The 14936-nt window shown below is 39.9% G+C and overlaps 1 protein-coding gene across 1 annotated transcript in view; it reads left to right on the top strand.

Annotated features, from left to right (window-relative positions):
* The window catches only part of Adcyap1r1 (ADCYAP receptor type I), a 73185-nt gene extending 64875 nt beyond the window's left edge, over positions 1–8310 (top strand). The window contains exon 18 of the mRNA XM_032906445.1: positions 7939–8310. Coding sequence (XP_032762336.1) covers positions 7939–7984 — 46 coding nt within the window. The 3' untranslated portion in view covers positions 7985–8310. The remainder of the gene's footprint in view (positions 1–7938) is intronic.
* The last annotated feature ends 6626 nt before the right edge of the window (positions 8311–14936 follow it).

Genomic DNA, 14936 nt, shown 5'->3' with positions numbered 1-14936 from the left:
GGACAGACATCATACAGACCCTAAGAGAACACAAATGTCAGCCCGAGTTACTGTATGCAACAAAATTTTCAATTAACATAGATGGAGAAACCAAGATAATTCATGACAAAACCAAATTTACACAATATCTTTCTACAAATCCAGCCTTATGAAGGATAATAGATGGAAAACTCCAACACAACAAGGGAAACTACAATGTACAGAAAGCAAGAATATAATTTCCTTGCAATGAAACCCAAAGAGAGACAAACAAACATAATTCCATCTCTAAAAATGAAAATAACATGAAGCAACAATCACTATTCCTTATTATCTCTCAACGTTAATGGACTCAATTCCCCAATAAAAAGACATAGACTAGCAGACTGAATATATAAAGAGGACCCAGCATTTTACTGCATGCAGGAAATACACCTCAGAGACAAAGACAGATACTACCTCAGAGTAAATGGCTGGAAAACAACTTTCCAAGCAAACAGCCCAAAGAAACAAGTTGGAGTTGCCATTCTAATATCAAATAAAATTGACTTTCAACCAAAAGTCATTAAAAAAGATAAGGAAGGGCACGTCATATTCATCAAAAGAAAAGTCCACCAAGATAAACTCTCAATCCTAAATATCTATGCTCCAAATGCATGGGCATCTACATTCATCAAAGAAACCGTACTAAAGCTCAAAGCACACATTGCACCTCGCACGATAATAGTAGGAGATTTCAACACCCCACTCTCATTAATGGGCAGATCATGGAAACAGAAATTAAACAGAGACATAGAGAAACTAACAGAAGTTATGAACCAAATGGATTTAACAGATATTTATAGAACATTCCATCCTAAATCAAAAGGAAATACCTTCTTCTCAGCACATCATGGAACCTTCTCCAAAATTGACCTTATAATCAGTCACAAAACAGGCCTCAACAGATATAGGAAGATAGAAATAATCCCATGCGTGCTATCAGATCACCACGCACTAAGACTGGGCTTCAGTAACAACAATAATGATAGAAAGCCCACATATACATGGAAGTTGAACAATGCTCTACTCAATGACAACTTGGTCAAGGAAGAAATAAAGAAAGAAATTAAAGACTTCTTAGAATTTAATGAAAATGAAGATACAACATTCCCAAACTTATGGGACACAATGAAAACAGTACTAAGAGGAAAACTCATAGCTCTGAGTGCCTGCAAAAAGAAACAGAAGAGAGCAAATGTCAGCAGCTTGACAGCACACCTAAAAGCTCTAGAACAAAAAGAAGCAAATACACCCAGGAGGAGTAGAAGGCAGGAAATGATCAAACTCATAGCTGAAATCAACCAAGTAGAAATGAAAAGGACTATACAAAGCATCAACAAAACCAGGAGCTGGTTCTTTGAGAAAATCAACAAGATAGATAAACCCTTAGCCATACTAACCAGAGGTCACAGAGAGTGTATCCAAATTAACAAAATCAGAAATGAAAAGGGAGACATAAACAAATCTGAAGAAATTAAAAAAAATCATCAGATCCTACTACAAAAGCCTATATTCAACAAAACTGGAAAATCTGGAGGAAATGGACAATTTTCTAGACATATACCAGGTACCAAAGTTAAATCAGGAACAAATAAACCATCTAAACAATTCCATAACTCCTAAAGAAATAGAAGCAGTTATTAAAAGTCCCCCAACCAAAAAGAGCCCAGGTCCAGATGGGTTCAGTACAGAATTCTATCAAACCTTCATAGAAGACCTATGAATACCAATACTGTCCAAACTATTACACAAAATTGAAACAGATGGAGCACTACCGAATTCCTTCTATGAAGCCGAATTACTCTTTTACTGAAACCACACAAAGACCCAACAAAGAAAGAAAACTTCAGACCAATTTCCCTTATGAATATCGACGCAAAAATACTCAATAAAATTCTGGCAAACCGAATCCAAGAACACATCAAAATGATCATCCATCATGATCAAGTAGGCTTCATATCAGGTATGCAGGGATGGTTTAATATATGAAAATCCATCAATGTAATCTACTATATAAACAAACTCAAAGATAAGAACCATATGATCATTTCATTAAATGCTGAGAAAGCATTTGATGAAATTCAACACCCCTTCATGATAAAAGTCTTGGAAAGAATAGGAATTCAATGCCCATACCTAAACATAGTAAAAGCCATATATAGCAAACCAGTAGCTAACATCAAACTAAATGGAGAGAAACTTGAAGCAATCTCACTAAAATCAGGGACTAGACAAGGCTGCCCACTCTCTCCCTACTATAGTACTTGAAGTTCTAGCCAGAACAATCAGACAGCGAAAGGAGGTCAAAGGGATACAAATTGCAAGGAAAGAAATCAAAATATCACTATTTGCAGATGATATGATAGTGTATTTAAGTGACCCCAAAAGTTCCACCAGAGAACTACTTAACCTGATAAACAACTTCAGCAAAGTGTCGGTGTATAACTCAAACAAATCAGTAGCCTTTCTCTAATCCAAGGGTAAACAGGGTGAGAAAGAAATTAAGGAAATGACACCCTTCACAATAGTCCCAAATAATATAAAATATCTTGGTGTGACTTTAGCCAAGCAAGTGAAAGATGTGTATGACAAGAACTTCAAGTCTCTGAAGAAAGAAATTGAGGAAAATCTCAGAAGATGGAAAGATCTTCCATGCTCATGGATTGGCAGGATTAATATAGTAAAGATGGTCATTTTGCCAAAAGCAATATACAGATTCAATGCAATCCCCATCAAAATTCCTACTCAATTCTTTATAGCGATAGAAACAGCAATTTGCAAATTCATTTGGAATAACAAAAAATCTAGAATAGTGAAAACTATACTCAACAATAAAAGAACTTCTGGGGGAATCACCATCCCTGACTTCAAGCAGTGTTACAGAGCAATAGCCATAAAAACTGTATGGTATTGGTACAGAGACAGGCAGATAGATCAGTGGAACAGAATTGAAGACCCAGAAATGAACCCACACACCTATGGTCACTTGATCTTTGACAAAGGAGCTAAAACCATCCAATGGAAGAAAGATAGCATTTTCAACGAATGGTGCTGGTTCAATTGGAGGTCAACATGTAGAAGAATACAAATCGATCCATTCTTGTTGCCCTGTACAAAGCTTAAGTCCAAGTGGATCAAGGACCTCCACATCAAACCAGATACACTCAAACTAATAGAAGAAAAAGTGGGGAAGAGTCTGGAACACTTGGGCCTTGGGGAAAATTTCCTGAACAAAACACCAATGGCTTATGGTCTAAGATCAAGAATCAACAAAGGGGACCTCATAAAACTGCAAAACTTCTGTAAGGCAAAAGAAACTGTCATTAGGACAAAATGGCAAACAACATATTGGGAAAAGATCTTTACCAATCCTACATCTGATAGAGGGCTAATATCTGAAATATACAAAGAACTCAAGAAGTTAAAGTCCAGAGAGCCAAATAACCCTATTAAAAATGGGGTGCAGAGTTAAACAAAACAGTCTCAGCTGAAGATTATCGAATGGCCAAATGCTCAACATCCTTAGTCATCAGGGAAATGCAAATCAAAACAACCCTGAGATTCCACTTCACACCAGTCAGAATGGATAAGATAAAAAACTCAGGTGACAGCAGATACTGGCGAGGATGTGGAGAAAGAGAAACACTCCTCCATTGTTGGTGGGATTGCAAACTGGTACAACCATTCTGGAAATCAGTCTGGAGGTTTCTCAGAAAATTGGACATTCCACTACCTGAGGACCCAGCTATACCTCTCCTGGCCATATACCCAAAAGATGTTCCAACATATAACAAGGACACATGCTCCACTATGTTCATAGCAGCCTTATTTATAATAGCCAGAAGCTGGAAAGAACCCAGATGCCCTTCAACAGAGGAATGGATTAAAAAATGTGGTACATCTCCACAATCGAGTACTACTCAGCTATCAAAAACAATGACTTCATGGAATTCATAGGAAAATGGATGGAACTAGAAAATATCATCCTGAGTGAGGTAACTAAATCACAGAAAAGCACACTTGGTATGCACTCACTGATAAGTGGATATTAGCCCAAAAGTTCGAATTACCCAAGATGCGATCCACAGACCACAGGAAGCTCAAGAAGAAGAATGACCAAAATGGGGATGTTCCCACCCCTTCTTAAAAGGGGAAAATATCCATAGGAGGGATATGGAAGCAAAGTTTAGAGCTCAGGAAAAGGCCATTCAGAGCCTGCCCCACATGTGGCCCATATATATATACAACCACCAAAACTAGATAAGATTGATGAAGCTAAGAAATGCATGCTGAAAGGAACCAGATATAGATCTCTCCTGAGAGACACATCCAGAGCACGTCCAATAGAGAGGTCAATGCTAGCAGCAAACTACGGAACTGAGAACAGGACCCCCTTGGGGGGAATTAGAGGAAGGATTGAAAGAATTAAAGGAGCTTGCAACCCCATAAGAACAACAATGCCAACCAACCAGAGCTTCCAGGGACTAAACCACTACCGAAAGACTATACATGGACTGACCCAGGGCTCCAACTGCGTATGTAGCAGAGAAAAGCCTTGTTGGGGCACCAGTGAAAGGGGAAGTCCTTGGTCCTGCCAAGATTGGACCCCTAGTGCAGGGGAATATGGGGGGGGCAGTAAGGGGGATGTGTGGGGGGAATACCCGTATGGGGGAGGGGGAGGGGAGATGATGGGGGCTTATGGACAGGAAACTGGGAAGGGGAATAACATTTGAAATGTAAGTAAAGGAAATATCTAATAAAAATTTAAGATAAAATAAAGAATGAAATGGTTATTTTTATTGGCATTTCATTGAATATGTAAATGGACTGTGGTAGAATGGTCATTTCCATAATGTTAATCCTATCAAACCCTGAGCATGGGATGGTTTTCCATTTCCTACTGTCTTTTTTTTTTTTTTCCAAAGATTTGAAGGTTTCCTTGTAGAAGTCCTTCATTTCCTTGGTTAGGTGTTTTCCTAGATATTTTATGTTCTTTGATGCTATTGTGAGTGGGAGAGTGCTTCAGACCTCTTTTTTCCCGTATGCTTGTTAGCATGTAGAAAAACTATTGATGTGTGCTAATTGATTTTGTATCCTGTCACATTGCTGAATTTGTTCATTATTTCTAGAAATTTCCTAGTAGAATTTTTGGAATCGTGTTCCCTTTGTTTCCTTCCCTTCTCTTGCCTTATTGCTCCAGCCAGTGTACTGAGTGGAATATTGAAGAGAATTGCAGATAGTAGACATCACTGATTCCTGACTTCAGTGGCACTCTTTCCAGCTTTTCTCCATGTAGACTGTGGGCTTCTCATATATAGATTTCATTATGTTAATTTATGCTCCCTCTTGTCCTTTGCGTTTTAGGTCTTTTCTCCATGAAGCCATTTTGGATTTTGCCAAGGACTTGTTCTGTATTGAATGAGAGGATACTGGGAATTTTTTTGTCTCTAAGTTCATGTGTGCATTTTATTCCATGTATTGAACTGCATATGCTGAGCCATCTCTGCATTTCAGAGACAAATTCGGTTGGGTTATAGTGGATAATTTTCTACGTATGTTTGGATCTGTTTACAATTATTCTTTTGAGAAACTTTAAGTCCATGTTTATCAGTGACACTGGCCTGTAGGCTTTTCATTGTCATTAGTTTTGGCATTAGAATGATACTGGCTTCATGGAGGGACTATAGGAGTGCTGCTTCTGTTTTTAATTTTATTTTATTTTAAGAAAAAAAAATGGCTGTAGAATATTCTTTGAAAATCCAGCAGAATTCCTATGTGAATCCATCCAGCCCTGGAATTTTTTTTTTTTTTTTTTTGGTTCTTTTTTTCGGAGCTGGGGACCGAACCCAGGGCCTTGCGCTTCCTAGGTAAGCGCTCTACCACTGAGCTAAATCCCCAGCCCCCTGGAAATTTTTTTAGTTGGACTTTTTTTTTAAATTATTATTTCAATCTCCTCATTTCTCATGGGTTTGCTTAGGTTTTTGACTTCTTGATTTAATTTTGGTGGTTTTGCTGGGTCTAGAAATTTATCCATTTCTTTGAAGTTTTCCAGACTAATGGAGTATAGGCTTTAGAGTATTCCCTTATAATATTCTGCATTTCTTTAGTGTCTTACAGTTTTTCGTGTTCATTTCTGACTCTTTTAGTTTGGATCCTTGCTCTCTCTCTCTCTCTTTTTTTTTTTTTTGATTGGTTGGGCCAAGCTCTATCAATTTTATCTCCTCAAAGAACCAACTCTTAAATGCATTAATTCCTTGTATTTTATTTAATTGACTTCTACTATTTTTGCTGTTGAATAGGTTTGGATGTAGTTCGTTATTGGCTTTCTAGTTTTTTGAGTTTCATCACTAAGTCATTTGTTTGTGCTATTTCGCTTAGAGTGTGCGTTTCTCTCATAGGAATGCTTTCAACATGTCCAGAGATTCTGTTGTGCTGTGCCATTTTCATTTAGTTCCAGGAAAGCTTTTATTTTATTTTTTGAGTTCTTTGACATATTCATCATTCCGTAGTGAGTCATCTAACTTCCAGGAGCTCATGTATTTATAGAAATTTATCTACTATCAATTTTAAGGTTTACTACATTGTGGTCAGATAGGATACAAAATGTTCTTTCTGTCTTACTGAATGTATAAATATTTGCTTTATAATATAGTCTATTTTTAAAAAGCTTCCATGTATTGCTGAGTATAATGTGTGTTTTTTGGTGTTTGGATAGAATATTCTGTAGATATCTATTAAGTCCCTTTGATATTTGATGGTAATTTTAATATTTCTTTAATATTTCTTATTTTTGTCTGATCAGTTGTCTATTGGGAAAAGTGAGTGTAAATCTGTGTCTTTAAATCCAGTTGTACGTTTAAAAAAATTAAATTGCGTGCACCAATGTTTGGTGCATGTATACTTAGCCCAGCAATGTTTTCTTGGTTAACTGTCCCCTCGATTAGAATGAAGTGTCTCTGTCTCTTCTGATTGGTTTTAGTGGAAGTTTATTTTGTTAGCTATTAGATGGTGATGCCTGGTTGCTTTTTTGGTCTCATTTGATTGGAGTACTTTTGCCCATCCTTGCAGTCCAAGGTAGTGCCTATCTTTAAAGCTAAGATGTGTTTCTTGTATACAACAGAGACATGGAGTTTGTCTCTAGATCCATTCAGTCAGCTTGTTCTTTGATTGAAGTATTGAGACCATTTGAAACATGTATGTTAATTGTGGTCATCATGTTGATTTTTGATGTTGTGTTCTCAGTGATATTTTGTGGTTTAATAATTATGTTTCCTCTTTTATTTCCACAGTCTCTCAGCTATGCTCTTCCTCTCTTCAGTCCTAAATTTTGTTTCCTGTAATTTTTAGGTTTGGTTTGTGGGATACAATTTTTTAAAAACTCTTTGTATCATGGAAAGTTTTTCTTCCTCCTATGATTATGGCAGATATGTATTAGAATAGTCTGGTCATCATGGGATTTGGGGACTTGCATGACTTAGTCAGAGTTACTATTGTGATGAAACACCATGATGGAAAGCAAGTCGGCGAGGGAAGGGTTTATTTGGCTTACACTTCCACAGTGCAGTCCATCAGTGGAGGAAGTCAGGACAGGAACTCAACCTGGAGGCAGGAGCTGATACAGAGGCCACGGAGGGGTGTTGCTTACTGGATTTCTCCCCATGCCTTGTCCAGACTGCTTTCTATAAAACTCGGTACCACCAGCCCAGGAGTGACCCTACCCAAGATGGCCTGGGCCCTTCCTCATCAAGCACTAATTAAGAAAATGCTCTACAGGGTTGCACACTGCATGGATTGCGATATTCTTAGTCATATCTGTCTAACAAATGGGGAACTTGTGAGGAGAATGACAGTACTAAAGACATGTATATCAGAATGCATTCCCCATCTGTTTTTCCCTCTGGACCCTGACTGCACCAGCCCCATTTGCAGAGGAATCCAGCTGCCAGTGCCAAGTACTTCATAAAAAACTGACCATTGCCCAAGCCCGCTTAGGAACACCAGGTGAGGCTGTTGTTCTCATTTCTCAAATGGGCGTTGTCTTGACATTCGAAGCAGCACAGAGCATTGTGTGCCCCAGCATCCACGTTCAGAGCGGAATTCTGTAGTTACATCGCTAGAACGGTGAGCCGTATTGCTGAGAACTAGTTGGATGTGGCGTCTTGCAACTGTGATCTCAGCACGGAGGAGGCTGAAGCTGGAGGACTACTGTGAATGTGAGGCCACCAAGGTTTGCACGGTGAGTTTCAGGACAGCCCAGGTTGTAGTGAGACCGCATTAAAAAAGTAATACAAAGCAAAAAAGAAAAAAAAAATGAAAACAGCAATGACTTACAGAAATCAAAGTAGCCACAGCAAACATGCAGGAGAACACAGATGGTTAAGCCAAATCTCTGTGGTTTCCTCATTCTACAGACTCTGTCATCTCATGGAAAAGATCTGGATTTATCCTTTCATTTGCAAAACAGGGACAGCATCTTGCTCCACATGGCTTTTGTGATAGGTAGATTCTGTTAAAAGCACCATGTTTCTTGGTCCACTGGGTCTGAGGTAGGTCAATGGAGTATTACTCAGCTATTAAAAATGATGACCTCAAGAAATTCACAGGCAAAATGGATGGAACTAGAAAATGTCATTCTGAGTGAGGTGACCAAGTCCCCAAAGAACAAACATGGTGTGTACTCACCGATAAGTGGATATCAGGCAAAAAGCTCGGAATACCATGATACAACTCAGACCATATGAAACTCAAGAAGAAAGAAGACAAACGTATGGATGCTTCAGTCTTACTTAGAAGGGGGACCAAAATAATCATGGCAGGTAGAGAGAGGGACCTGGGAGGAGAGAAGAGGGGGAGGGAAAAGGGGGTCAGGATCAGATGTGGGAGGGGATAGGACTGCGGAGAAGTACAGAGGGTCAGGAAATTGAACAGAGGTGTGTTGCAGTGGGGGATCACGAACAGGGGTTAGCCACTAGAAAGTCCCAAATGCCAGGAAAGCAAGAGGCTCCCAGGACCCAAAGGGGATGCTATGAGCTGAAATACCCATCAAAGGGGAGAGAGAACTTGTAGAGGTTAGGCAGGGTCCCCAGTTGAGGGATGGGGCCACCCATTCATCTCAAAAATTTTAACCTGGAATTGTTCCTGACTAAAGGAAATGCAGGGACAAAGAGTGGAGCAGAGACTGAAGAAAAGGCCAAATAAAGATTGCCCCACCTAGGGATCCATCTCATCTGCAGACACCAAACCCAGACACTACTGTTGATGCCAAGAAGTGCTTGGTAACAGAAGCCTGACCAATATAAATGCAGATACAGATACAGCCAAACATCAGACTGAGCATGGAGACCCCAATGGAGGAGTTAGAGTAAGGACTGAAGGAGCTGAAGGGTTTGCAATCCCATAGAAAGAACAACCAGACCCCACAGAGTTCCCAGGAACTAAACCACCAACCACAGAGTACATCTGGAGGACCCTTATGAAGCAGAGGATTGCCTTATCTGACATCTATGGGAAGGGAGGCCCTGGTCCTGTGGAGGCTCAGTGCCTTAGCAGTGAGGCAGGAGTGAGTGAGTGGGAGGGTGGGGGAGCAACCTCATAGAAGCAGGGGGAGGGCGATGGGATGGGCATTTGCAGAGGGGAAAGCGGGGAGGAGGATAACATTTGAATGTAAATACTTAAAATAACCAATAAAAAGCGCCATTTTTCAAGGTGTTGATAAACTAAGCCACTATAGTTGTAACTATTCTGAAATGTCTTCATTTTTGTATTTTATGCCCTAAAAAAGACAGTTCTGTTTTAGAACGGCATTTTCTCCACTGGGGCTCTCTCCTGTCAGATAACTCTTGCCGTGGCAGGTTGACCGAAAACAAGCCAGGACACCAGGCTCTTCTGATTTTCAAAATTTCCACGGAGAAATCTGCTGTTATTCTGATGGATTTTATATAAACCCATATATACATGATTGCTGGGGTTGACACAGGATTGAAGTTCTCAACTGGAAGCAGGGATATCTGGAAGGTAAATAATAAATATGCATAGACTACTCTTTGGGTACAAACTGACAGGCAATTCCAAGGCTTAAAGTCAGTCTCTCTCTCTCTCTCTCTCTCTCTCTCTCTCTCTCTCTCTCTCTCTCTCTCTCTCAGTTTGAGGCTGCACACACTCTGCATTCTCTTGTGCATTCTGCTTATTTTTAAAATTGCAGTTTTCTTTTCTCAAACTCCCACACTCATGCACACCTCTGCTCATTACCCTTTCATTCTCACACACACTCTTCATACACACCTCACACACATCTCACACACACCACACGCACTCTCCTTTCACTCACACACACAATCTTCATACACACCTCACATTCTCTCTTCACTTACTCTTCACATGCTCTTCTCATGCTCTCTCACTCGCTCTCACATTTATTCTCAGACTTGCTCTCTCATTCACTCCCTCATTTGCTCTCACATTCACCCTTCACATGCTCTCTCTCATTCAGCCTTCACATGCTCTCTCTCATTCATTCTTCACATACTCTTCTCATGCTCTTCAGCCTTTCTCTTGCCCCAGTCTTTTATTGATAATTCAAAAATAGGTAGAAAAAAGACATTGTATAGTCATTGCCAAATCAAATTCAAAAGAATAACTGCATCCCACAAAGAACTAAGAATTACAATTGTCCCCCAAAGTTTCAAGCTTCCCCTATCCCCAGGCCTGTGGCCAAAATAATAATAATTTTGTAAACTTATCATTATTTAAACTTTAACTTTTAACTTATTATACTTCAGAGCTCAACATTCCGAGGTCAGCTACTCTCATTTCCCTGTGAAGCTCTAATGATAAATGACATAGGCACAGCTGCCAGGCAGTGGCCAGAAAGAACCAAGTTAACCCTTAACTCAGTGGTTCTGCTAGCTTTCTGTTCCTTGTACACAATGACTCTCCTAAGAGTCCCAGTATTTTGACTTAGTTTACTAGTATATAATTTTATATATTCTATACGTCCTTATCCAGGAACCACTCTCAAATGTTATGTAAAACTTATTTCCTAACTTCAATAACTTTTTCCTTTCTTAGGGTCCCAATGTTGGCTCTACTTCATTTTCTAATAATTTCTTTAAAGTTTCTTTGCAGGTCAAGCATTACTCTGGAACTACTATTGTGCAGTTATTACATTGTTTCCAAGATAAGAACACACAGCATGCACATGGGCCATTAGGACTGTGCTGTGCTGTGCCCCTGTACCTCAATTTCCAATTGTTTAAGAATCATAACATCAAGGAATATCTAGTTTCACAGAGTTCACCAGAACAGAAGGAGAAAGAAGTAGGAAAGTCAGATATAATAGAATAATTATGTACACCAAGGCCAATTGAAAGGCAGTCACGTACAAATGAAATCTATACAGCAGTTGTCCAGGGCTACGGTTAGGAGAAATGGGAACAACCAGTTTTTACAAAGAGCTGCCATGGGCTACTGAGGTGTCTCCATCCTGGCCTACTGCTGACTGTCCCTGTCATTGTATGCTGTCCCCAGCATATGATATATAATATATGTAATATATTATGCAATATGTTGTGATATTATATAATATGTAATATAGATTATATATCACATATAATTACATGATTGTTTATATAATTTATACAACATAAATATAAATTATAGATAATACATATAATTTATATAATATCATATATTTTATATTTTCATATACTATGCCGTTATACCCCCACCATTAATCCAACAACTGCTTCTCACTCCCTCTGGCCCTGACTGTGCTATCAAGACGCTACTCTTCCTTTGAGCTTTCAAAGTTGGTCTTTTCATCTCCTTCCAATCTACATTTAGGATTTACCAGCCAAGAGAAAACAAAGGGGGGAAACAGATCAGTCTGCTTAGAGCACACAACTACAGCCTCAGTGCAGCGGAGCAGGCCTCTCCCCACACATCTATGGCCAAAGATAATGGGAAAATACACCTGAAACCGGAAAGTTTTCAGGCTTTGTTTAAATGCTTGTTCTCTCTAATAGGAACACCTAAGACAATGTTTGTGCTTCTCAACCTGAGATTTTCATGTCTCTTTATTTAAATGTTTATTTTCTTCCTAGCACTCAAGAATTATGTCCAAAAGCTTTCCAAATTTCCTTTAAGATTCAAAAGTCATCTAATCTACTCCCACAGGTCAAACCAACTATACTGATGACTATTATTTAATCCTTAATTAACAACCAGTTTTCTTTCACAAACTGTTATCTTATCCCAGATACATAATTAACATGATATTTTCTTCCTCAGCCATCCAAAGCAGACTTAAAGGATGCCTTCCATGACTAAACATCTCAAACACCCTTGCTTTTCTAGGATCATAACAGATCATGATGTGCTCCCAAGCAAACCATCACAGGCTTAACACATGCTACCCACCCTATGCAGATATGCCCCTGCTGGGCTCTTCTGTTGTGATCACCCTACAGTTTTTTCTACAGTGCTGCTTCCACAGATCCAGTCGAGATCGAACCCTCGGATCTGCGTGGGACAACAAAGCTGCCTTCATCCAGACACCTCATCCTTCTGAAGACTCCCTAGACACACACTGAGACCCACAGACTTGGGACCTTCCAGCTACAGATGAACTCTCTTGCCAAAGCCAAATGGCTACTGGACTTGGGGAAAGCTAAATGATAGTAAGGAAAACATGATGTCTGGCTAGATTAATCTAATGTTGTTTAAAACCAATGTTAATACCCTCAAACTGTACAGTGCATGGAACAATTACTTGGTTCAATGATCCTTTGTCCTCCAACCCCACACTCACTCCTCATTGTTAACCCTTTAACTTAGTTTTGTTACCCCTTCAGTCTCCTGCTGGCTCAGCCTGGCCCCAGCAACCAAAGTGGCAGTGGCAGAAAGGAGCAGCACCAGCAGGGGAGGCGGTAGAAGCAGTCCCCCCTCCCTGCCTGAGTTCTCTCCCTCTCGCCCAAACCCATGCACCTAGCAGGGCCAGAGATCCTATTGCATCCTCTGCAATGCTTCTATCCTCTTGTTGATTCCACTCTCAAGCCCTGGATCGTCTTCATCATTTCCATCAGACTTATGCTTGGGGTTTCTTGGGGATCACTCAGGCATTTGTTCTTCCTGAGTTCTTTCTCAATTCCATTTGTCCGTTTCTTGTGGATTCTTTAAATTCCACGAATTCTTTGCTGGATTGTATAACTTAAAACCTTTTTTTTTCTTGTCCTCTTAAAATTCAGTGTTCTGGGATTCACCTTGACCATTCTCACCAGCAAACATTTTTACGAGACTGGTTAGATTTAGGAAGAAGACACTGGCTTGACCTTTTTCTATTGTTTGTGTTTTTGAGATGCAATTTAGGCATGTGAACTTCATTTGTTAGTTTTAAGTCTGATATAAGCAGAAGAGATATATGCATGGAGGTTGGGGGCCTGGGACTAGAGGTCACAAATGGCCTGGTCAAATAAATTTAAGTAAACAGAGGGGACTGGTCTGGTGTACAGGATGTGACTCCTGGTCTAAGCCCATAGTGTGAGGGTAGATCTAACTGGGTAGGAAGGTTTGGTGTGGCATAGGAGGTGACCTACGTGTTGCAGGATAGGCAGGGTAGATCCTAGCAGAAGCCTAGAGATTAGCTGTGGTCCAGTCAGGGATAACTAGACTAGTTTGGGGTCCTGGATGTAGGACATGGGCTAGATATGTTGGTTTGGAGAGGTGCATGAATTGAGAGGATCAGAGAGATTCACCATGTTAGACCAGGAGAAGAAGAATGTGAGATCCAGCTGGGTGGATGTTTGGATGTTAGTTTGGATCCCCTGCAGCAGGGTCTGTGGATTGTAGTAGGTAGGGGAGGTCCTGGTAGAAGCCTACAGGTTGGATTCAGTGTAGGTAATAGTGACCAGACTAGACCAGGGGGAACTGCATGTGAGACCTGGGCTTGATCTGGTGAATTGGGGAGGATGTGTGGATGGGGAAAATCAGAGAGACAGTGTGTGTAGGTGGACCTTGGATAAGGTTGAGGAGCCCTGTAGTTGTTCAGAATTGCAGAGATGAGCATAGGGCTGATAATTCCTATAGCATACTGTGTAGTGTAGTGGTTTTTTTCCCACCACACTGAAAACAAAAAAGGAAAAGAAATTTGATTATCAGTGTGGAGTGTGGGAGGCAGAAGAAACTTTAAGTAGAGTTTAGTGGGTAACCCAGTCCTATCATTGTCCTTTTTATGTGCAGTAAAAACATTGTTACCTATCACAGGGTAAATCCACTGAAGCTTTAAAAATACATGCACATATCTGTACTTTAGGAAGCTTGTACAGAGATAGGTTTCCATATGCTATTTATTCTTCCCAGTGTTGTCTCTTAGTCCCTGCCCTTTCATCTCCTATTCTATTTAGTTCTTCCTGCTACATCATTCTTCCTTAATCCTTTTACCTTTGTGTTCCATCTCCCTTCCCTTCAAGCCACATCACCACAGCCTTTTGCTAATTTCCCAACCCCTTTGGTATTCCACATGGGACATAAATGTCTGAAAATCCAGAATTGTCATGCAAAAGTGAGAGAAAACACACAATATCTGTCTTTCTGGATCTGGGTTACCTCACTCAGAGTAACTGATTCCAGCTCCATCCTTTTACCTGTAAACTTCATAATTCCATTTCTTAGCAGCAGAATAATATTTCATTGTGTAAATGTTCCATGTTTTAATTATTCACTCATTATTTGATGTTGAAAATCTAGGCCATTTGCATGCCATGGCTCTTGTAAACAGAGCACTAATGAATATGAGTATAGTAAGATATGGAGTTCTTTGGGATATACCTTCGAGTGTGTAGCTGGATCATCTGGCAGATCTTTTCCAGCATTTAGAGGAACGTCCCCCACTGATTTCTATTATGACTGTACCAGTTTTT

The sequence above is a fragment of the Rattus rattus genome, chromosome 6 (assembly GCF_011064425.1).
Source record: "Rattus rattus isolate New Zealand chromosome 6, Rrattus_CSIRO_v1, whole genome shotgun sequence".
Taxonomy (NCBI): domain Eukaryota; kingdom Metazoa; phylum Chordata; class Mammalia; order Rodentia; family Muridae; genus Rattus; species Rattus rattus.
This window is presented reverse-complemented; position numbering and strand designations above follow the sequence as displayed.